The sequence below is a fragment of the Entelurus aequoreus genome, linkage group LG05 (genome assembly GCF_033978785.1).
Source record: "Entelurus aequoreus isolate RoL-2023_Sb linkage group LG05, RoL_Eaeq_v1.1, whole genome shotgun sequence".
Lineage (NCBI taxonomy): Eukaryota > Metazoa > Chordata > Actinopteri > Syngnathiformes > Syngnathidae > Entelurus > Entelurus aequoreus.
The window spans coordinates 71,221,343-71,246,342 of record NC_084735.1 but is presented as its reverse complement, the minus strand read 5'-3'; the positions used below and the strand labels follow the sequence as shown (position 1 = coordinate 71,246,342).

At 39.0% G+C, this 25,000-nt stretch overlaps 2 protein-coding genes across 2 annotated transcripts in view; both read left to right on the top strand.

Moving 5' to 3' along the window:
- Positions 1-21,119, top strand: part of LOC133650973 (four and a half LIM domains protein 1-like) — a 31,753-nt gene extending 10,634 nt beyond the window's left edge. Inside the window, exons 3-7 of the mRNA XM_062048798.1 lie at positions 13,746-13,908; positions 14,161-14,335; positions 16,965-17,134; positions 17,308-17,494; positions 18,757-21,119. Of these exons, the coding sequence (XP_061904782.1) occupies positions 13,753-13,908; positions 14,161-14,335; positions 16,965-17,134; positions 17,308-17,494; positions 18,757-18,908 (840 nt within the window). The 5' untranslated portion in view covers positions 13,746-13,752 and the 3' untranslated portion in view covers positions 18,909-21,119. The remainder of the gene's footprint in view (positions 1-13,745; positions 13,909-14,160; positions 14,336-16,964; positions 17,135-17,307; positions 17,495-18,756) is intronic.
- A 428-nt stretch (positions 21,120-21,547) lies between these two features.
- Positions 21,548-25,000, top strand: part of LOC133650966 (adhesion G-protein coupled receptor G4) — a 32,281-nt gene continuing 28,828 nt past the window's right edge. Inside the window, exons 1-5 of the mRNA XM_062048787.1 lie at positions 21,548-21,579; positions 21,688-21,767; positions 22,300-22,427; positions 23,658-23,895; positions 23,987-24,250. Of these exons, the coding sequence (XP_061904771.1) occupies positions 21,551-21,579; positions 21,688-21,767; positions 22,300-22,427; positions 23,658-23,895; positions 23,987-24,250 (739 nt within the window). The 5' untranslated portion in view covers positions 21,548-21,550. The remainder of the gene's footprint in view (positions 21,580-21,687; positions 21,768-22,299; positions 22,428-23,657; positions 23,896-23,986; positions 24,251-25,000) is intronic.

Here is a 25,000-nt window from a genome sequence, read left to right as displayed (position 1 = left end):
GGTGTCCAAAGTGCGGCCCGGGGGCCATTTGCGGCCCGCAGCTAATTGTTTACCAGCCCGCCACACATTCTGGAAATGCTATTGCAAAAATTAAAAAAACATCTAAAAAAGTGGAATGAGGTGAAATCTAACTAGAAAAAGTTGCAATGTTGACACAAAGCTACCATGCAGGCTTTTTTTTTTTCCTTTTGTCTATCTTTCTTTTTTCTTTTTTTGCCATTGCTCCAAAAAAAAAAAAAAAATCTGTTATAATGAATTATTGACCTATTCAAGGATCCAATTATTTCAAATATTTCACTTTAAAATGTTTTATGTGGGAAATATTGCATATATTGTGTGGTTGCCATACAAAAACATAAACATTTTATTTGACAAAAGAGCATAAAACAAACAAAATAATAGATCAAACGTAAAATCGACAGATATATCTGAAGTTGAGCTCGTAACTTAAGTGTTGAAAGTAAAAAAATAAAAATAAAAATGTATCACTTTCTGAGTGGGGCACCTTTTGGATCCCAAATATATTTAATGGGATTTTATTTATGTATTCACTGTGATTACTCAAAAATAATAATGAATTAAAATCAATGGTGTCCTGCATTATTGATCTTTTTAAGGCTCTAATTACTTCACATCAAACATTGCTTTCTGAATGTTTTGGGCAGAGGGGGAAATACTGCATATTTCAGTTTTATTATAAAAAATTAAGTTGTCTTTGACAGAAAAGGCATAAAACCTTTTTGGTTTTTTTAACTTTATATCAACCTGAAGTTGATATACTGTACAGATTTATTGTAAGTGTTATATAAATAAAAAAATAATAATTTGACTTGTTTTTAACATTTTAATGACTTAGACCCTTTATGGTCCCCGGGAGCCCTAAAGGTAAAAAACAAACAAAATCCATATATTTTGTTATGTTTTGAAAATGAAAAATATCAAAATGGCCCCCCGCATGCTTTAATTTTTCCGTGTGCGGCCCTCAGTGGAAAAAGTTTGGACACCCCTGGATTAAGGAGTGTAACGATTAATTGATATATCGATTTATATTCCTTAGATTCGACTACATCTTTTTGTGCTTTGCAAGTTTTCCTTTTGGAAGATAGGTATTGATCTAACATCGTTTTAAAAGGCAATCAATCGATTTTATCAATACTAAAAGAAAACATTGGATTTAAGACTGGCAGACTTTATATGAAGTTTAGCACTTTTAATGATGAAATATTTAGTAGCGTAATAATAAGGCCTCCTACTGATAGATGATGCATTCTTTTCTCTCGTATTGAGTGAATAATTAACACCCTATTATGGTGGTTAATTTGTCTAAATTATGAAAGCTTTTTTTTTTTACACTGAATTTATGCAACTGAATTTTTTGCATTTAAATTTTGTGAGTTGAATTTTTTTACATAAAAATATGCTAACAATTTCAGTGGGAAAAAAATGGTGGCAAAATGTGTGTGTTTTAAAAATTCAGTGTACAAAAATTCAGCTTATAAAAATTCAGTGCAGAAAAATTTGCTGCTTCAAAATCCAAGACCCACTTCTGGGTAAATTAAGACTGAAGCAATCAATCTTGTCTCAGAACCAGCCAAGGAGGTGGCAAGTATTAAGTCACGTGACATGGTTCTTGCAAAACAGCATTAAAAAAAAGGCAGTTACCGGGGAATAAAACAACATAATAAATATTATGTTTCAAACTATATAAATTATTCCAATGGTTAGAATCTGCACTTTTGAGTGAAATACGGGTTACTACTAGAGATGTCCGATAATGGCTTTTTGCCGATATCCGATATTCCGATATTGTCCAACTCTTTAATTACCGATACCGATATCAACCGATATATGCAGTCGTGGAATAACACATTATTATGCCTAATTTGGACAACCATGTATGGTGAAGATAAGGTACTTTTAAAAACAAATAAAAAAAATAAGATAACTAAATTAAAAACATTTTCTTGAATAAAAAAAGAAAGTAAAACAATATAAAAACAGTTACATAGAAACTAGTAATTAATGAAAATGAGTAAAATTAACTGTTAAAGGTTAGTACTATTAGTGGACCAGCAGCACGCACAATCATGTGTGCTTACAGACTGTATCCCTTGCAGACTGTATTGATATATATTGATATATAATGTAGGAACCAGAATATTGATAACAGAAAGAAATGGGGGGAGGGAGGTTTTTTGGGTTGGTGCACTAATTGTAAGTGTATCTTGTGTTTTTTATGTTGATTTAATAAAAAAAAAAAAACCCAAAAAATAACGATACAGATAATAAAAAAACCGATACCGATAATTTCCGATATTACATTTTAACGCATTTATCCCTAGTTACTACGTCACAGTAGCTTAATGCGGAAGAGGTCCGAAGCATAGTGGGCGGGGCTTGTTTACACAGCAACAAGCCTGATACGCAAGTGTCAGATGGAGGCAGATTTCTACAACAAAGTTTTACAGAAAAGTAATATTATATTGAATGTGTGGATGTTTTTTTACCCTTTGCGTTTATGTTTCGTCGTGTTTGTTGCATCTTTATTATTCTTGCTCAATCATAAAAGATGTTGATTAGGAGGTGGTATGGAATGCAATGTCCATATATTCTCAATATTCAGTGTTTCATTGTTCATAGTTAATATTCTATATCCCACATTCTGTATTTTCATGTACATGTACAATACTAAAATTGAATTCCTGTTTTGAAAAGGTCTGTTATATTGTTTTTAGTGTCAGTCATTGTTGTGTGAGTGTTATTACCATCATGTTATCAACATCTATCCTTTTGTGCAGAATATTTGGGATGTTTTTCACTAATGCACAGCAACTTCCACTGTTTAAAGTACTTATAAAAAGGGATATATAGCAGATTAAATGGCATGTGGCGCGTAGTGCTGCATTACCTGCCTCTTTGTAAGACTTGTGTCACATGACCTCAAACTTGACACCTTATTGGCTGGTTCTGAGACAGGACCGATTGCTTCAATCTTACTTTACCGGAAGTGGGTCTTGCGTTTTGAAGCAGCAAATTCTTATACGCTGAATATTGCAACACTGAAGTTTTAAACGCACACATTATGCTACCGATTTTTTTTTCACTGAAATTGTCAGCAAAAATTGATATAAAAAAAATTAACTTTACTTCACAAAATATAAATTCAGTGCCAAAAAAAGACCCAAATTAACCTCCATAACCTTAGCAAATATATGAGAAAACCTAAGATGCTATTTAAGTTTCAACACATTTTCCAGGACTATCTTTGCCAATGATGACTTCATTGCACAGCTTGAATGGAAACATGGTTTACTTTTACAGTACATTAACACAACTAGTTCAACATGGGTTCATGCTCATGGAACTTTGCAGGTCTCAATAACACCATCATGTATAATAATTTACTGTATAAATGTGTGTGTGTGTGTGTGTGTGTGTGTGTGTGTGTGTGTGTGTGTGTGTGTGTGTGTGTGTGTGTGTGTGTGTGTGTGTGTGTGTGTGCGTGTGTGTGTGCGCGTGTGTGTGCGCGTGTGTGCGCGTGTGTGTTTGGTCCATGCCAACACTATTCTGATGGCGACTTCCTGTTTCTCTAGTGTTCCAGCACATTCTTCAGTGATAAGCTCATGCCAACATAACACGCAGATGTCGGCTACGTGCAGACAAATGTGACAAATATTTTTCTAGACTCCGTCCTTGTTGATTTCTTCCTGCATAATAATACTAATTTGTTGGGAGTCCAAACCTACCTGCAGGATATCCTCTATCTTCTGTATGTATGCTTATTCAATGCACAAATTAATATTGAAACATAACTCAAGTGGGAAAAGCGACGCCCCTGATGGGAGCCGGTAAAACACACACACACACACACACGTACACACACACACACACACACACACACGTACACACACACCAGTCTCCCACTTGAGCATGATAATGAAAACAATACAAAATGAGACTTGCAGGGATGACGTCATACTTGATATATTCTTCTCCGACTAGCATGGAATATCCGTCTCACTTCCTGTCAACAATACGTCACTTCAGAATAAAGGTCTCGCTATAGCAGACCTGGGCAAATTAAGGCCCGGGGGCCACATGCGGCCCGTTAAGCTTTTCAATCTGGCCCGCCGGACATTCCCAAATAATTTTTTTAGATCTTTAAGCTGGAAAGTGTAGCTGCCATTATGATGTGCAGTGATGTTTTCAAATGACCATAAGTCTTCAACTATACAATGTATTTCAATGGTTGGAATGTGCGCTTTTGCATGATATTTTAGTGACTAGTGTTGTCCCGATGCCAATATTATTTCGATACTTTTCCGTACTTTTCGATACTTTTCTAAATAAAGGGCACCGGGAAAAATTGCATTATTGGCTTTATTTTAACAAAAAATCTTAGGGTGTGGCGGACTTTTCAGAGGCGGTATGGTACCTAATATTGGCTTTGTACGTTAAGCCCATGATCACCAACCTGGGTTTTCGTATTGACAGTGATTTTAAATTGGACCGTCAGATTGGCACAGTGGTGAAAGCCAGCTTTTTTTATTTACGTCAGCTGGCTAAGGTTAAAAACCTTCTTTATAGGCAACAGTTTGAGACAGTAATCCATGCCTTCATCACATCTCGGCTGGATTACTGTAACGCTTTATATTTTGGAATTAGTCAGTCCTCCCTCTCACGTCTGCAGCTGGTCCAAAATGCAGCTGCCCGACTTTTAACAAACACAAGAAAAAGAGAGCACATTACTCCTGTTTTAGCCTCCCTCCACTGGCTGCCTGTAGTCTTTTAGAGTCCATTTTAAAATGATCTTACTTGTTTTTAAATCCTTACATGGTCTTGCCCCACCTTACCTCTCTGAGCTGCTCCACCTCTATGCCCCCACCCGGTCCCTCAGGTCAGCTGATCAGCTGATCCTGGAGGTACCCAAATCCAAGCGTAAGCTCGGGGGGGACAGAGCCTTCTCTGTTGCGGGCCCCAAACTCTGGAATGATCTTCCACTCCATGTGAGACAGGCCCCTTCTTTGGCTATTTTTAAGACCCTTCTTAAACCCCATTTTTATTCACTGGCTTTTAACCCAGCATGAGACTTTAAACTGTTTTTAACTTTTAACTTTTTTAACTGTTTTCAACTTTTAACTGCTTTTTATCTAACAAAATTGTTCTTAGGGTAATTTTGTATTCGCTTTTTTAATGTGTATTTCACTTCTGTTTTAAATTTTATTTTTTAGTCTGTCCTTTGCCTTTATTTCTTTGTGGTGTACAGCCCTTTGTTTTTCAACTGTGGTTGTTTTTTAAGGGCTTTATAAATAAAGTTGGTATGGTATGGTATGATTCATTAGTATCGCGGTACTATACTAATACCCGTATACCGTACAACCCTACTAGTAACTATGGTAATCTACGTCACAGCAGGTCAGACGAGGCACCAAGCAGTGTGGGTGGGGAGCGTTTCCACAGAGTGTTTCCAGAGCGGCCAGCCTGAAATGCGGGTGTCAGGGACAGACGCGGAAGGAGATTTTTACAAGAAAGTTCTAAAGCTTAGTGATATATCACATATATCAGATTGTAGATGTTTTTTGTTTTTTTACCCTTCGCGTTCATATTTCGCTGTGTTTGTTGCATTTGGCTTGATTGTAAAATATGTCGATTGAGAGGGGGTGTGACGTTTGTATGTTCTCAATATTCAGGGTTTTATCGTTCATAGAAAAATTTAAAATTCCGTTTTTAAGGCGGTCTGTCATAACATTTTTAGCATTCAATCAGACTTTATTGTGAGGTTTTATATTAGCTTTACTAAAAATAGATATACCGGCCCCCAGACACATTTTTTTCTCTAAATTTGGCGCCCGAGTCAAAATAATTGCCCAGGCCTGCGCTATGGGCTACATCTTTGTTGAATAAAGATGGATTAAGAACAAGCAAACCTGCTGCTTTCTCTCTGTTGAGGAGTCAACAACGGAACCTTGAAAGTTATTTTAATCATAGAAATAATCTGTTCCAGGGTCAAACTGTGCCCTTGAAATAACAAGAATAACTGTATAACAAGTGTAAAAATAAGTTAACTCCTGCTGATATAATTATGCGCACACTCACACACACATACACTGTATTGTCGTCCCTTTTGTTTGACAGATTTTTATTAAAATACTAATCCGAAAACTTGAAGCAATTAGTTGCTAAATCTCGCCTTTGCAAAGATGTTTCACTTGACGGCGGCCAATCTTGCTCAAACTTGACATGTACGTGCTTGTCAATCCGCTAAAGATGCGTACCAAATTTCACAATGATTCAGCTAAACACCGCAAAGTTACACAGGTTTATTTTTTTACGCACATTGAAGCTAGGTGAGAAAATTCAAGCTGATTTATTGGGTTCAATAACAGCGCCACCTTGTGGTGTGTTTGTCAGAAAACTAATAGCACAGTCACCAAAGTATGGAAGCATGGTTTTACAAAATTTCAGCCTTTAGTATTCAGCAGCTTAGGAGTAGAAGTGTTACATGTGATTTTTTACTCGTCTATGTAATGTTTATATGAGGAACTTAAGGTCATTTAGCTTTAAAATGCCCTAAGAAGTAGAATGCCTTTGTAAGTGTGCAGGCATGCAAGCTCACACCACAAGGTTCTTTTTTTTTTCATGAAAAAAACCTTCCGTTTCCTCAGGAGTGGCCTTTCTTTGTCTGTGAGTGAGAGGCATTGTGTTACCTTTAGACGTTGACCACACTCACACTCGTCATTCTGTATGTGAATAAACACTACGGAAAAAAAACATTTTGTCTCATGTGGACCAGCTATAATAAAGTGTGATGTCAAGACTCGAAGGTAGAAAGACGAGCGCCTGACAGAATTCCTTGCGGTCAGCCAACAGGAACTTGATGTGGGAAATATGCAAAATAACATTTTACTTGTAGACTTATGGCTATTATGTGATTTAGGAGGGTACCATTTTTAGGACAGTTGCCTGGCTTAATGGAACAATCAACTTTTTGAGAGGGACAATAATTACACGAATACCTTCCTTTTTTATGCAGTATAGGTGTATTTGTGGTTAAGATCCATGCAATTACAATAGCATGAAGCCATTTTTCAACGGTGTGGCGTTTACACCACCCTCTGTTGGCTGCACAGCATATTGCAAAGGAAACGTGTAATTTAATGTACTTTGGTGCATAAATTGTAGGACTAGATGCCAGAAACGTAAAATAAACACACGCACACACACACACACACACACACACACACGCAAAACGTCTTCAAAGATTCCTCCTGGACTACTTTGGAAAATACACACCCATTTTTTATTGTGTTGATCCAGTCACCACCTGCATGACCCTTCAACACACCTGTTCTGACCCAACAACATTCCTCTCAATTGCTGTTAAGTGTCTTGTCAAAGTTGTGAGGGAAAACGTTTTTACACACACGCGTGCGCACACACACACACACACACACACATGACACTTGACCTGTGTGAAGTTGGCAGCCACCTTGTGAAAATCTCCCCAAACTGGCCCCAATTGTTTGTGCCATTACGGTTTTTAAGTTATTCCAAAATACACTTCCTGCCCCCCTATAATAGTGTAACTATTATGGTTTTTAAGTTATTAACATTTTAATATTCATAACCAGCAACCCCACCTTGTCAAAACCTCCCCAAGCCAATACCAATCGTTTGTGCTGCAAACATTTTTGGTATAAGTGTTATAGTTTTTATGGTATTAATATTTTATGGTTTTATGTTAATGTGTTATTAATAATTACTAGAACTTTCGCCACCCCCAACTATGTCTTTTGTGTTATTAACGTGTGTTAACATGACTAGACCTTAACTAGGTCAAAATCTCCCCAAACTTGTCCCGTTTGTTTGGGCTACGTTTGTTTTCAAGTTATTAATGTTTTATGGTATTACTGTGTAATTAATGTGGTGTTAATCATCAACTGTGTTAAAATCTCCCCAAACTAGTCCCACTTGTTTTTTGGTCTAACTATCATAGTTAAGTTATTAACTTTTCATGGAGCTGGTTATTAAGTTTAAGTTAAAGTACCAATGATTGTCACACACACACTAGGTGTGGTGAAATGTGTCCTCTCCATTTGACCCATCCCCTTGTTCACCCCCTAGGAGGTGAATCATAATTCGTTAAGAAGTTGAAAACTAAGAGTTAGACCAAAACAACTTTTTTTTAGAGCAAACAAGCACAAACGACTGGGTTTGGTTTGGCTAACTTTCGAGAAGGTGGGCGGGCTAGTCATGAATCATAATTTGTTGATAACCTTAAGTTTAAAATAGTTAGACCCAAACAGGCACAAATAAGCATAAACGAAGCACACATAAATTGGTCAAGATTGGAGATATTTTGACCAAAAAGCATAATACGTTAACCTAAAAACCGTAACGGCACAACTTCACACAGGTAAACAGTTGTGGCAAACAGTTGTGGCAAACTTACCCCAGTAGTATGGTAAGTAGATCGCTGCAAGTGTCCATGTACAAACATCTGTGGCGCCTCAAGTGGTGACCAAGAGCAATACGCCAAGGAATACTGTAGAACAGTGTTTTTCAACCATTATCTACTTTCACCTATTTGGGTTAAAAATATTTTTGCAAAGCAGTAATTATAGTCTGCAAATTATGTGCTGTTGAGTGTCTGTGCCGTCTAGAGCTCGGCAGAGTAACCGTGTAATACTATTCCATATCAGTAGGTGGCAGCCGGTAGCTAATTGCTTTGTAGATGTAGTAAAAAGGTGTCTAATGCTTAAACCAAAAATAAACAAAAGGTGAGTGCCCTTAAGAAAAGGCATTGAAGCTTAGGGGAGGCTATGCAGAACAAAACTAAAACTGAACTGGCTACAAAGTAAACAAAAACAGAATGCTGGACGACAGCAAAGACTTACTGTGGAGCAAAGACGGCGTCCACAATGTACATCTGAACATGACATGGCAATCAACAATGTCCCCACAAAGAAGGATAAAAACTACTGAAATATTCTTGGTTGCTAAAACAAAGTAGATGCGGGAAATATCGCTCAAAGGAAGACATGAAACTGCTACAGGAAAGTACCAAGAAAAGAGAAAATCCACCAAAATAGGAGCGCAAGACAAGAACTAAAACACTACACACAGGAAAACAGCAAAAAACTCAAAATAAGTCACGGTGTGATGTGACAGGTCGTGACAGTACACCTACTTTGAGACAAGAGCTATATTGATGCATGCTTGATTATGGTTTATAGTCATATCCAACAATTGCGACGACGACTTTTTACGGTCAACTGAGTTTTGTTTTTTAATGATTTTCTGCTAGTGGTGTGCCTCCGGATTGCCTTGGCTCAAAAAAGGTTGAAAAACACTGTTGTAAATGATAAATGGGTTATACTTGTATAGCGCTTTTTCTACCTTCAAGGTACTCAAAGCGCTTTGACAGTATTTCCACATTCACCCATTCACACACACATTCACACACTGATGGAGGGAGCTGCCATGCAAGGCGCTACCAGCACCCATCAGGAGCAGGGGTGAAGTGTCTTGCCCAAGGACACAACGGACGTGACTAGGATGGTAGAAGGTGGGGATTGAACCCAGTAACCAGCAACCCTCCGATTGCTGGCACGGCCACTCTACCAACTTCGCCACGCCGTCCCTATTGTAGACAAAATGATCACATTCGTTTTTACATTTAAAACAATCAATAAATTGTTCTTATAATTCAATAGCATTTTTTTCATCTATATAACTTTTTATATGTTTGATTTTTTCATTATTATTGTATTTCACAAATTTTTAAGAAATTATTTCCTTTAATGATTTACTGGGAGTCACATGGTAGTTTAAAGGGGAACTGCACTTTTTGGGGGGAATTTTGCCTATCGTTCACAATCATTATGAAAGACATGACGATGGAGGTTTTTTGTTTTTTTTGCTTTCTAAATAATAAATAAATGCTATCAAAAGTTTGCTTACAATGGAGCCCATGGAAGCTTTTTAAAATATATAAAAATTGGACTTTGTATGAAATAATTTTCAATAACTAAGAATACATTTAGCTATTTTAAATCATTCTGGCATATTTGCTCATATGTTGATCAATATGCATTGTTGTAATCAAATAAAGTTATTCAATTTAGAGCTTGCTATGGGAGGCAAAACTTCTGCCTTGCATAAAATACTTGTGTAAAAAATAATGTAGCATTGAGAAGTCCCTATGGTTTTAATACAGGGGTGTCAAACTCATTTTAGCTCGGGTGCCGCATGGAGGAAAATGTATTCCCACGTGGGCTAAAATCACAGCATAATAACTTAAAAATACAACTACGACAACTTCAGATTGTAATCTTTGTTTTACTTCAGCCCAAAATAGAACAAGCACATTCTGAAAAAATGGTCATATCACAAATAATCCTCTTGACAAAACAAAACACTTCAAGTTAGTTGAACATTCTGAGGGAATGGCGCAGTTTCAAAAACACCATGAAGAACACAATTCATTAGACTTCATCTCAGTGTATCTACAATGCAATTACATTTAAAGTCACAGCCATCTTGGATTGAACAAAAAACTATAAGGATAAATAGAAACGCTTCTATGTATCAATTACCTAATTTGTCATATCCACTGTTCACTTTCTTTAAATGTGTTTATTTTACTCTTGTTTGTTTTACATTGGGCTGAGGGGTAGGAGTCACAGCCCCGCTTTACCGTGTACCTCTTGCTTTGTATACTTGGTATAAACTATTTGCTTGCCCAACACATTTAGAACAGCAGTTTCTTTCATTTAAAAATGCAGCTTAATTTAGCGTCCGGGCCGCATGTTTGACATCACTCTTTTAATGGGTTTAGGGGTTAAGCTTTTCCACTCTTTGACTGCGTGGGTTCCCTCCGGGTACTCCGGCTTCCTCCCACCTCCAAAGACATGCACCTGGGGATAGGTTGATTACTTACTTACTTAGGCCTTTAAATTCTGGGGATAGGTTGATTACTTACTTACTTAGGCCTTTAAATTCCCTGAGGAACATAGGCCATTGATGAAACTCCTCCATCCCCTTTGGTCTTGTGCCCTCCGCTCCAGTAGTTGCCATGACAGCCCTTGCGCCTTCATCTCCTGCTCTGTGGTTCTTCTCCAGGTGGCTCTAGGCCTTCCTCTTGCCTTGCGGATTCCATGTTAGAGCATGTTTCGTGATTGAGCTATTGTGTCTACGCAGTGTGTGACCAATCCATTTCCATTTCCTCCTCCTGATTTGTGTTTCTATTGTGCCTAGTCTATTGAGGTCCCACATAGGGCTGAACGATTTCAGGAAAAAATCTGATCACGATTTTTCTGACAGAAATTGCGATTTCGATTTTGACTCACGATTTCTTTTCAAATCAAGCTTCAGTAACAGTAACAGATTTAAAACATGACAAAAAATGATATACCATGAAAACATTAAATGCTATGTAATGCAAGGATGAATACTAAAAGGTAAGAATTGCTTCAAACATGTATTTATTAAGAAACATGCATGTACATTCTCCAAAGTTCTTGACCAACAGCAGTTATTAAAACTAAAGAACTAAAACCAGTACAAAAACCTTAATTATGTTAAGATAAATAAAAAAGTTTAAGTTAAATAAAATACAAAACAATTCCAACACAAAAAGCAATGCTTAATATATAATAAGAAAAACAAAATTCAACAACTTCAATAAAGGAAAAAAAGGATCCTGACCTTATGTAAACAGTCTTATACTCAAGTAGGTAGGTCAGTCTTTTATGGCTCAAGAGAGCTAGCCTATCAACATCTATAGCAGCAATTCAAGTACTTTATTCAACCCTGGAAGAAACCTGAACAATATTTTAAAGTGAAATTGAAAAGTAATGGTAATAAAGAAAATACTATTACAAAAACAAAATGACCCAACCTCTGCCCTTCTGAAAAATATGTCAGACATTAAAATAGGTGGGTCATTCATTTACCGCTTAGCAGCACCCAAATATTGCACATCTATTCTGTTAACAATAGAACATAATATTCCTGAAAACTAGCATTTATCTTTTTTTTTTTTACAAAAACTGACACCACAAGTCAGGGTAAAGTGCAGAACAAACACAATCTAAAAAGTACTTTAACAATAATACTTGCTTCCCTGACATCTCTACATCACTCTTCACAGATTTTTGGTCAAGAAAACTAGCATGTCAACCTTTGATGGTTTAAGACATGAGCGCTGACATGTGACAACATTGTCTGCGGCTGCTCTTCTCATAAGGAGTTATACTGGCAAACGACGCTGTAATTGTGGTATGTTTGCTACAATGGGCTGAATCGCTCGGGGTTGACTTTTCACCGGACTTTTTGGTCATATATTCGTCGTGTAACTGCCGGTGGTGATTTTTCAAGTGCCGGAATAAATTAGTCGTGTTGCCTTGGGATGTGGCGACTTTGGCCCGACAAGTTTTACAAAGTACCTGTTTCTGATGCACATCTGAAGTTTCGAAACCGAAGTAGTCCCAAATGACAGACGTGCTGCTCTTCTTCTGTATTAAAACTAAATCCTCCTCCACTTCTGACCCGGCGGCAGCAGCCATTTCCTCCAGGACGTTTGTTTCTTCACCAAAGTTGTTAGTGGGCGTGTACGCGGTAGCCTCGTCAATGGCCGCCTCTGATTGGTTAGCGTGACGGCATGCCCTGCTCACAAGTAGTTTACCACTTCTGATTGGTGAGTTTGACAAGGCATGAGAGTAGCACGAGCAGGCTGCATATACACAACAGACATGTCAGCCAGGAGAGCTAAATAACGTTCGTCTAAAACCGAAGCCTTCACGATCTCAAGATTGAGACTTCTGAAATCGCAATTTCGATCTGAAAACGATAAATCGTTCAGCCCTAGTCCCACAGGTTGTCATTGGAGATGGTGTTAGGCCAGTAGATACCTAGTAGGCGACGGAGGCAGCGGGATAGGTTGATTGGCAACACTAAATTGGCCCTAGTGTGTGAATGTTGTCTTGTCTATCTGTGTTGGCCCTGTGATGAGGTGGCGACTTGTCCAGGGTGTACCCCGCCTTCCGCCTGAATGCAGCTGAGATAGGCTCCAGCACCCCTCGCAACCTCAAAAGGGACAAGCGGTAGAAAATGGATGGATGGATGATTTGGACGTGCAGAACAACTTGCTTTAATGATCGTTTTCCACTGTGCTTCTTTCTTATCATACGTTTGTACATCCATAACTTGTTGAAACCATTCCACCACAGTAAGCTGGTTTTTAGTTGGAGTTTGTTTGTGTGTTGTGATGTTCTTTTTCTTTGCCTCGTAAGGAGTTGCGTTTTCCCCACTTGTTGTTTTTTTTTAAACAAACTTGGCAGTGCCAGTGTGCAATCATTTGTTTCACGCCTGATGCCACAAAACAAAACCACTGACAACAATTTTCCTTTCTTTGGAAGAAACATCTTGCTCCCGTTTGCATTAGCATTTTGCTAAGCGTGTGAATCTCGGCTAAGGAAATAAGGGGAGGGTGGAAGCTACTGAAGCTCATTGGGGCAAAATGTATGCTGTAGCATGAGAAGAAAAAAACATAGATTTTTTTAATTTTTAAAATCTTCTGCAACAGAAAACTTGAATTTATCTATAAAATCGATTTATCGCCCAGGCCTAATTATTATTATGATTACTATTGAAGGCCTCATAAAAAAAACAGTACAGTAAATACTTTGTATTAAAAAGTTAAAGTGCACTTACGCAGGTTTCCTTTTTGTTGTTATCCTCAGAACAAAGATGGCCGCCAGCGTGCACTGTTCCTACTGCCGGGAGGACCTCGGGGGTAGGAGGTTCGTCCGCAACGAGGGCCGTCCGGTGTGTGTGCGCTGCCACACCAAATTCTGCGCCAACAACTGCGCCGAGTGCCATCGACCCATCTCTGTGGAATCAAAGGTTAGAGCGAGGCTCTTGTTGTCAAGTTTGCACTAAAACAAGTTCATTTGGAATCATTAATAGTAGATAAAGCAACTCATGATACTTTAAGTGAAGCTACTGCCATCTTGAGCGGTTACTAAAAACTGCAGGAGGTTGTCCACTGCCGCAATAGTTGATGCTAATTATTGACTCCGGCGGTTATTTCCTTTTCTAGACTCTGCAGTCAATTGAATAGACGCGTTGATGTCTCATTTCTCGTCCTCGCTTTAGGAGCTGAACCACAAGGGACGCTACTGGCACGAGGACTGTTTCCGATGCGGAAAGTGTTACAAGCCGCTGGCGAAGGAGCCTTTTACCACCAAGGATGATCGCATCCTGTGTGGGAAGTGCTGCTCCAGGGAGGAGGCGCCACGCTGCAACAGCTGCTATAAAGCCATCCTGGCTGGTAAGAAGCTTCGACATTACAGGTGTCAAACTCAAAGCCCAAGGGCTAGATATTAAAGTTGCCCTCCAAACTATTTAATGTGGCCTGCCAAAAAAACGATAAATACATGGAGACAATAAATAAAGCACTTTCTGACTAAATGTATTTGCTCTTTCAATTTTGAAAGAAAAATATTTAATGGTATCTGATCATGCAACAAGATGGTTTTTTTTTTGGTTATCAAAAATAACCACCTAAATATGTCGCTGGGCACTTTGACTTGCCATTTCAAATCAAGTTATCCGTCAATCTGTAAGTAAAACATATACCGTATTTTTCGGAGTATAAGTCGCTCCGGCCGAAAATGCATAATAAAGAAGGAAAAAAACATATAAGTCGCACTGGAGTATAAGTCGCATTTTTTGGGAAAATGTATTTGATAAAACCCAACACCAAGAATAGACACTTGAAAGGCAATTTAAAATAAATAAAGAATAGTGAACAACGTGCTGAATAAGTGTATGTTATATAAGTGGTCCCCAACCTTTTTGTAACTACGGACCGGTCAACGCTTGAAAATTTGTCCCACGGACAGGGGGTGTGGGGGGGGGTGTTTGCTATTTCTGTTTGTTTTGTTTTTTGTCATAAAAAAATACAATCATGTGTGCTTACGGACTGTATCCCCGCCAACTGTATTGATATATAATGTAGGAACCAGAAATATTAATAACAGAAAGAAACAACCCTTTTGTGTGAATGAGTGTAAATGGGGGAGGGAGGTTTTTTGGGTTGGTGCACTAATTGTAAGTGTATCTTGTGTTTTTATGTTGATTTAATAAAAAAAAAATAAAAAATTGTATATTTAAAAAAAACAATTGTTTTAATTTCTTGTGCGGTACCAATCGATCCACGGACCGGTACCGGGCCACGGCCCGGTGGTTGGGGACCACTGCGTTATATGACGCATGAATAACCAACTAAGAACGTGCCTGGTATGTTAACGTAACATGTTATGGTAAGAGTCATTCAAATAACTATAGCATATAGAACATGCTATACGTTTACCAAACAATTTGTCACTCCTAATCACTAAATCCGATGAAATCTTATACGTCTAGTACAGTGGTTCTTAACCTTGTTGGAGGTACCGAACCCCACCAGTTGCATATGCGCATTCACCGAACCCTTCTTTAGTGAAAAATAAAATGTTTTGTTTTTTTTCAAATTCAAGACAAAGTTATATGTTTTTGGTAACACTTTAGTATGGGGAACATATTCTAAGTAACAAAGACTTAATTTAGAGTTATTTGGACGCTAGGGGAACATATTATAAGTAACAAAGACTTAATTTAGAGTTTTTTGGACACTAGGGGAACATATTCTAAGTAACAAAGACTTAATTTAGAGTTATTTGGTTAGGGTTAGAGGGTTAGGGCCAGGGTTAGAGGGTTAGGCTTATAATTAGGCCATGCCGAATAAGGCATTAATAAGTACTTAATAATGACTAGTTAAGAGCCAATATGTTACTAATTTGCATGTTAATAAGCAACTAATTAATGGTGAATATGTTCCCCATACTAAAGTGTTACCATGTTTTATTACTGGTGCAAAAAATGAACCGTACATGAACATCACCTTGTTCAAACAACAAAACCAACACTGCATAAACTCACAACAAATTACACACCTGCAAATCAGTGTGACTTCTGCTGTTGCCGTATCCGTAATACGCCGATAGGGAGAAGTTTTTACTTACACGATGAGTCGGGTGTGTCTTGACCTCCGCCGAACCCCTGAGCCCGACTCACCGAACACTTAGGGTTCGATCGAACCCGGGTTAAGAACCACTGGTCTAGTCTCTTACGTGAATGAGCTAAATAATATTATTTGATATTTTACGGTAATGTGTTAATAATTTCACACATAAGTCGCTCCTGAGTATAAGTTGCACCAAACTATGAAAAAAAACTGCGACTTATAGTCCGAAAAATACGGTAATCAAAAACAGTTGCCTATGCAAATTTTGTAACAAGACTATTATGCGTTTATATTTATATGTTATTTACAGTTATAAGCAACCCTATATGAGGTTAGCCATGCATGCAATGTGGCCCTCATTAAAAACAAGTTGGACACCCCTGTTCAATCTGGATAGGAGATGGAAGTGCTCCACCTAGTGAGGAAGCTGGTGGAGTACACTTTCATAACCCTCAAATTTACAGTATACCCATTATTTTAATAACGGCTGTGTATTGCAATAGATATAGTGACATGTGTTTGTGTAAAGCTTCAATTTTTGGAGTTGACAATGAGTCATTCCTACTGTGTTGACTGTGTTATCTTTATGACAAAGTAGCGCTGTTCTTAAGAGTCGACTTGAAATTTTTCACACAGCTCAATGTGCTGGACAAAACAACCTTCGGCGAATTGCCACTCATTTTTGCACGGGCTTTTAGGGGACGGTCCAGAACATGCGTGTCAAGTTTGAGCAAGGTTGCTTAAAAAACATGACCGTCATCAAGCAAAAGGTCTTAGCAGGTGTATGCAGGCCTGTGTAAAAGGCACAGGACAATGTCTGTTTTTTAAGCTCGGATGTTGGAAAGGCGGAAAATCTCCGGCTAACATTGCATCGGTCTGTGGTTGTGTGCAGGAACAGAGAGCGTGGAGTACAAAGGCAACTCGTTTCATGACGAGTGCTTCACCTGTTGCCAGTGTAAACGACCAATGGCGTCACAGAGCTTTGTCTCCAAAGGGAGCGACGTCTATTGCAGCCCCTGCTACGACAACAAGTTTGCCAAAGTCTGCGTTTCCTGCAATAAGGTATTAGACACACACACACACACACACACACACACACACACACACACACACACACACACACACACACACACACACACACACACACACACACACACACACACACACACACACACACACACACACACACACAAAAGCAATGTATTCAATGTTTGACTCCTCCCTTGTGCTTCTAGCCCATAGTGTCAGGAGGAGTCAATTACCAGGAGCAGCCTTGGCACGGACACTGTTTTGTGTGCAGCTCCTGCTCCAAACCGTTGGGTGGGGCCAGCTTCACCACCCACCAGGACCACGTCTTCTGCGTGGACTGCTACAAGAACATCGTGGCTAAGAAATGCAGCGCCTGCCAAATGGCCATTACAGGTTTCTTTAAGTCTTGAATACCCAAATATAACTTAGATATTTCACCCTTGTGTAATGTTCATATTGTTGTTATTCAGCCAGCGTTTGTGGGTCCGATGGACCCGTTGCATTTTGTGGCTTTTAATGTCTCACAATCAAACACTTTTATGTTAAAATACTGAACAGATGTTTACCTTATCCCAATGAACATCTGTTCAGTATTTTAACATAAAAGTGTTTGATTGTGAGGCATTAAAAGCCACAAAATGCAACGGGTCCATCGGACCCACGAACGCTGGCTGAGTAACAACAATATGAATGTTGCACGGAAAATTTCTCTGCCTGTTTCTGCATCCCACAGGGATTCTTCTTTTGTGTTTCTGCACCTGCGGTTCCCACACAAGGTTGCAACATTGTTTGTCAACACTGTCTGCTCTCATTTTCTCGCACATTTGACCCTCTGATGTTCTGTGTACCTAGACACTCTGTCCTCCTCCTGTCTAGGCCTGCTGTGTGTGTGTGTGCGTGTGTGTGCGTGTGTGTGCGTGTGTGTGTGTGTGTGTGTGTGTGTGTGTGTGTGTGTGTGTGTGTGTGTGTGTGTGTGCGCGTTGCGTGCGTGGACCCGGACATCTTATATGTAATAGAAATGTTTAGGGGGGGTGTATGGTGTGTGGTCATTAAATATGTATTCTGATATATGTTCTTCACAGAAAATGAGCCAAAGTCAGTGAGTCTCAGTTTGAAAAATTAATTAATTGTATCATTTTTCTTTTAATAAAAAATGAAAACGGGTCTCACAGACCCGAACACCACAAAACGGACAAAAAAAAAAAAAAAAAGAGGCTTCGCTGCACATCCTAAAACTACGCCCGGAGGCCTGCCAGCTGCTAGCAAGCTACAGATATGACAGCTTGACATTTTTCTGCAGCGAATTGGCTAGCATGATGTTCTTGTTAATATGTGAACGTAATGTTAGCATTGTAGCTAACATAGTGCTAGTGTTGCTACGTGTGTGTCCTCATGTCCCACTCCTTAATATTACATTGTTGTATGTTATATATGGCGTCCATTATGTTGGAAAAGGGTAGATTTACATTGTATATGTGAAAAAAGTGGATAAATAGTGCTTCTTTGAGACACGCCGTGTCAGAAACCAAAGCAGCTCATTAGCATTGATGCTAACAGGCATACAAATTAGCGTGTTCCTTCATTATTAGTATTTAAAAGTGTCTTAAAGAGGCGCTATGTTCTTCCCTTGACCCGACTCACCTTTTCCCGCGCAGGTTTCGGCAAAGGAGTGAACGTTGTGACGTACGAGGGAGGCTCCTGGCACGAATACTGTTTCAACTGTAAGCGATGTTCCCTCAGTCTGACCAACAAGCCCTTTGTGACCAAGGGGCGGGACATCCTGTGTCCAGACTGCGACAGCAACTAGAAGAGGACAAGAAAAGACAGCTTGCTAGCTGTTAAGTTTGGACCTTTTGTGGTTAAATGTCTTCATTTCAAAGTTGTGAGGCGGCCATTTTTGTTGCCAACACTCTGGGGAAATCCCAATTGAAAATATAAGAAAATAATTATTTTTAGCATATGGCTCATATTTAACACAAAGTATTGGCATTGTCGCATACTGTAAGTTGTTACAGTAGTAATGCTATAAAAAAAACATAAAACGCGCAGAGGTCTGGAGTACTACTTTATGTGCACAAAAAGTAAAAACATTTTCATGTTTCATACTTTCCATGCGTTTTTCTTCGTTAGTCCAGTATGGACAGATTACAGTGGAACCTCGATTTACAAGCTTAATTGGTTCTTGAACTGGGCGCATAAGTCGAAAAGTTTGTATAGTGAAGCAAATTTCTCCATAAAAAACAATAGATATGAATAATGGGTTCCAGCTAGAGATGTCTAATAATATCAGACTGCCGATATTATCGGCCGATAAATATGAATAATGGGTTCCAGCTAGAGATGTCTAATAATATCAGACTGCCGATATTATCGGCCGATAAATGCTTTAAAATGTGATATCGGTATCTGTTTCAAAAAGTAAAATTTATGACTTTTTAAAACGCCGCCGTGTACACGGACGTAGGGAGAAGTACAGAGCGCCAATAAACCTTAAAGGCACTGCCTTTACGTGCCGGCCCAATCACATAATATCTGCTTGGTCAACAGCCATACAGGTCACACTGAGGGTGACCGTATAAACAACGTTAGCACTGTCACAAATATGCGCCACACTGTGAACCCACACCAAACAAGAATGACAAACACATTTCGGGAGAACATCCGCACCGTAACACAACATAAACACAACACAACAAATACCCAGAACCCCTTGCAGCACTAACTCTTCCGGGACGCTACAATATACACTCCCCGCTACTCTCCCCCCTCCCCACCTCAACTCCACCCCCCTCCCGACCCCGCCCACCTCAACCTCCTCATGCTCTCTCAGGGAGAGCATGTCCCAAATTCCAAGCTGCTGTTTTGAGGCATGTTAAAAAAAATAATACACTTTGTGACTTCAATAATAAATATGGCAGTGCCATGTTGGCATTTTTTTCCATAACTTGAGTTGATTTATTTTGGAAAACCTTGTTACATTGTTTAATGCATCCAGCGGGGCATCACAACAAAATTAGGCATGATAATGTGTTAATTCCACGACTGTATATATCGGCATCGGTTGATATCGGAATCGGTAATTAAGAGTTGGACAATATCGGATATCGGCAAAAAAGCCATTATCGGACATCTCGAGTTCCAGCCTCAACAAAAGTTAAGTTTTGCACACATTCAACACAATATAAAGTGCTATACAGTATTGTATATCAAACAAACAAAGTGTGTCTTTATCAACAATGTAAAACAACAACATCAAGCTGAACTGTCCTGTGTGCTCTGCTCTGCCAACACGCGCGCACACATACAGAAGTCCCTGTGGCGCCGTCACACACGATCAGAAATCACAAAAATCCTTAACTTTAACAACCATATCGCTACAATAATTAACATTTAAAAAAAGTAAATACCACTTACACTATATTATCGGCAAAGGTCCTCTCGTGCGCTGCTCCTCACGAGAGAGGAACAAGCAGACAGAGGGAGAAACAAGAGGGGGCGAGAGGGAGGAGCCATGTGTGTACCATTGGAAGAGGCGCCGCTGAACGAGAGGTAGTCTTATTCTCTGCTGTGAAATAAGTCCGCTTTGGCATATTTTTCCAGAAAAGTCAGTTCTCATCACAATTAATAACTTGCTGTGGTACGAAGCCGGCTTCCTCAAATCTCCTTATTACGAGCAAGCACAGCGGGACACAATATGAATAAATGAAGCACTCGTACACGGAGGCATATTTGGCGGAACTAAAGGTTTGTAAATCGAGGTTTCACTGTATTTGTATAATTACCTACTAAAATCAATACACCACCTTGTTTTTTATACTTGAAATGTGATTATATACATGATTATACTGTATATTAAGCCCACACTTGCTTATCTTCATTATGCTGAGTTGTTGTCATTCCAAAATGCATGCTAAAGTGTTAGCATTAGCATTTGATTGTTATGAAAGTACAGCTTTTTAAAAATGCTTTTCAGTTAAGTGTCATTCTGTATCAAATAAACATGTTTAAACAATTCTTATTACTGTTTTTAAAGTTTATTGCGTAGCCAAAAAATGTCTTAAAATCAATGCAGTGCTACTCTACGTTGCTGTTTTTACGCTCTCATGCCATAAACCCGTCCTCTTCCTGTGTGTCGTCCAATCAGCTGCCGGCCTTGCCTTGCACGCTCACCTGTGGTGTAATGCATTTTATTAATATACACGTCTTGGACTTAAAAAAAAATTATGTGTAGTTTTTAGTACATTTTGGTACTGGGGAGTAACTTCATCATGTCTTCAGATGTAAGATAAGATAAGCTGTACATACAGTAAATGTACTGTACTGCCCCCCCCCCCCTCATGATGCTACACTCTAAAAGTGTCATGCACACACACACACACACACACACACACACACACACACACACACACACACACACACACACACACACGCACTGCAGTCAGAGTGTCAATGCTACATCAGCACACATCTTTAACCAGGTATGTACAACCTTTTGTTATGTGTTTATATACTTCTGTACAAATCTGACACTAATATGTTGAGAATGAGTTTCTGATTCTAAAATGCTTATTGAAACTTTTTTGTAGGTTTGGGATGGTTTTTCATCAAAAAGTCTTGTGTGTTGCCCTGACTCTGCTGTGTGGCGCTGCCTCCACAACTATGCGAGGTATAGGACATTTTCCTTTAAAAAAAGCTGCTTAATTCAAACATTTATTTATTTATTTTTATAAATACATCTTTTATCCATCCATCCATTTTCTACCGCTTATTCCTTTCGGGGTCGCGGGGGGTGCTGGAGCCTATCTCAGCTATTATAACGTTCTAATTATATACGTTTATGTGTATTATTATGTAGATACATTTCATTGAGAATATATTTTTTGTGCATATTTTTATATGTTTATAAATATATCAATTGTAATGTTCTAATTATATAATTTCATTTGTATTCATTATTCTTTAGATACATTTCATTGAGAATGTAATAAAGGTACATTCTCATTGCTAGAAGAGTGTATGTCATGTTTTGGTGTTTGCATATTGTAAATAAGTCGAACGTACTGTAAATTCAGGAGTCAAAGCACAAATCACACGCGTCATAGGCTGCACATGAAAGGTCAGGAAATGGTATGTTTGAACTGCAATGAAAGGAGAGATAAAAATATTGTATAGTTTTCCCATGCAGTTTTCCCTTTCAGCTCCTCTTCTCAGCCTTTGGGGCAAAGTGGCTGAATTCACCTTCGGCTGCAGCCACTGGAGACTGGAGGACGGCGTTTTCATCTCCACCTCGAACCAGCTCACTGCTTGCCTGGACCTCAAGTTTAAGGTCACTGCTAAGAGAAAAATGTTCAGGACAGGTGTTTCCAAACGGGGTGTGATTATTTTTATTTTATTTTATAGTGCCGGTAGAGTAGTTTTTCCTCTATCATTTTGTATAAACAATTTTTTATTTTGTATATTTATTCTCTAATTTGCTTTGAATTTATTTTTATTTTATTCATTATTAAATGTATACTCAAATGTTTTTTTAATCTCTAGAATTTAATTTAAATAGCATTCAGCCAAATGTATTTGAACAAAAAGCACTGCAATGTAATTCATTGAAAATTGCTCATACAAATAAATACTTTTTTGACAGGGATTTCCCAGGGGTGTAAGATAATTGGCTGTAAAATAGGAAATAATAATTGCTCACCCCCTAATTTAGGTTAAATGTTTGTTTTTATTTTATGTATTTATTTGTTTAATTATGCATTTTAAATTATGTTTTTTTTAAAGAGCTCTAAATTACATAGAAAATGCAATGTGTGGTAAATAAATTTGGTGAAATGTCATATTTGTAAGTAAAGTCAACACTTACAGTACTTGAAAAGTGATAATCCATTATCCAATTAAAATTGTTTTTTTTAAGGATTTCCTTATAACCATTCACTTTTTATTGTGTGTTTATTTTTCTCTCAGAATTTGTTTAAATACATTTGTACAGTGGCCGAGAAAGTTTGTGACAATTTTAAACACCACAACACACAACTTTAAGCATTAAATGACAACATAACATTTAGTGTGGCTTTATATTGCTGTGTTGTGTTGTTTGCAATTGTAGTTGTTTTTGCAATCATGTTGTGGCTAAACCTTGTGTTGAGGTATTTGCTTTTGTTGTGGCTTTTGCAATCGTGTTGTGGGGTAAAGTTGTTGTGTTGTGGCTTTTATGCTGCGGGCGTGAAGTTGTTGGGGCATTTGCATTTTTTGTGGCTTTTGCAATTATGTTGTGGGGTAAAACTGTTGTGGCTTTATCTTGTTGTGTTGTGACATAAAGTTGTTGTGTTGTGGCCTTTGCATTTTTTGTGGGTTTTGCAGTCGTGTTGTAAATGAGAGTTGTTGTGTTGTGGCTTTATGTTGTGTTGTAGCGTTTGAATTTGTTGTGGCTTCTGCAATCATGGTGTGGCATTGGCATTTGTTGTTTTTTGCAATTCGAACAAAAAGTAATGCCTTGTAACTAGTAAAAAAGTGGCAGATTTAGTTTAGCATTTATCCATGCATCCATGTATCTGTCCAGGCACCACCTAAGTCTGAGTGGACAGCCTTCATGTACCGCCATCCTGATGCTCGGTGTGCAGGTCTTGGTCTGGGTGGTCGTGGAGATCGTTTGGTGGTCTGGTTGTTTGGCACAGAATGGACCACCCTCCCTCTCGGCCTTGGACTAAAGGAGTGGCACTCGCTATGCATGACATGGTCTCATACTAAAGACAGACCCTTGCTTTACCTCAATGGAACCCTGATGGACCTCATGGCAGGTATGTGCCGCTCCCCCTGCTGGCCATTGTAAGAAATGCACATTATGTCTTTCTGTCAACTGTCCCTTCTTCTTCTTTCCTGTCGTCCTAGACACTTCACCTTCCAGCTGCAAGCTGGCCCCCAATGGCACGCTCACCCTGGGTGCGGCCCACACCCGAGTGGATGGCACCGTCCGGATCCTTCTGTCCACCGTCCTGACGGGCACTGTGTCTCTTTTTCGACTGTGGGGGCGAGAGCGCAGCGGACAGGAAGTGAGGTCCCTTAAGTGTACGGAGGGAGACTTGGTGCAGTGGGTCAGCCACCTGTGGGACACAAGGGTGTGTGCCCCCATCCCTGACCCTACGCTTAAGTGTGGTCAGTATTCATTACCATCATATCCACTATCGGGGTCTCTGTCCGTCCATCCATTCACAGTCTACCGTCCGTCCGTAGCTCCATCATGCATCTACCATCCGTTCCTTTGTTCACCCGTCCATCTATTCATCGACATCTGTATCTATCCGTTTACTGTCCGCCTATCTATCTAGTCATCTGTCCACCTGTCCATCCTGTACTCTGTAGGAAATGACCACAATTTGTTATTTACCTCAGTATTTCTGCACCGTCTTAGCACTATCGCTGGTCATGACTACCGATATCAAAAGCTAGGCCACATCCTTTGTGGAGGTGCCTAACTTGCCTGAATTCAACACACCAAGGCAAACGCGCCCATTTTGTGGTTGGTACCGCTGTCCACGTCAATAACCATGGAGCTGTTGGTCATCAGGACTGAATGTACACAGACATATTGCCTGGATCGAATGCGCCGCCGCTTGTCTTTGATTGCAGAGTAAACATGACATGAGAGACACTTCCTGCCCCCTACTAATTAATGTGTACAAGGTTAGGAATTCAGTAAGTCTCTTTACTGAATCGAAGGCTAGGTACGGGAAAATCCATATCCAAAAACATATAATGTTACACCCCTACCATCCAAATGTCCGTAAATCAATGCACCTCGTTTGTCCGTTCATCTAACATCTGTCTATCTGTCCAGTCATATCCATTTACCATCCATCAGCTGGCTTGTCTGTTATCAATCCATCCATTATTCCATCCATCCGT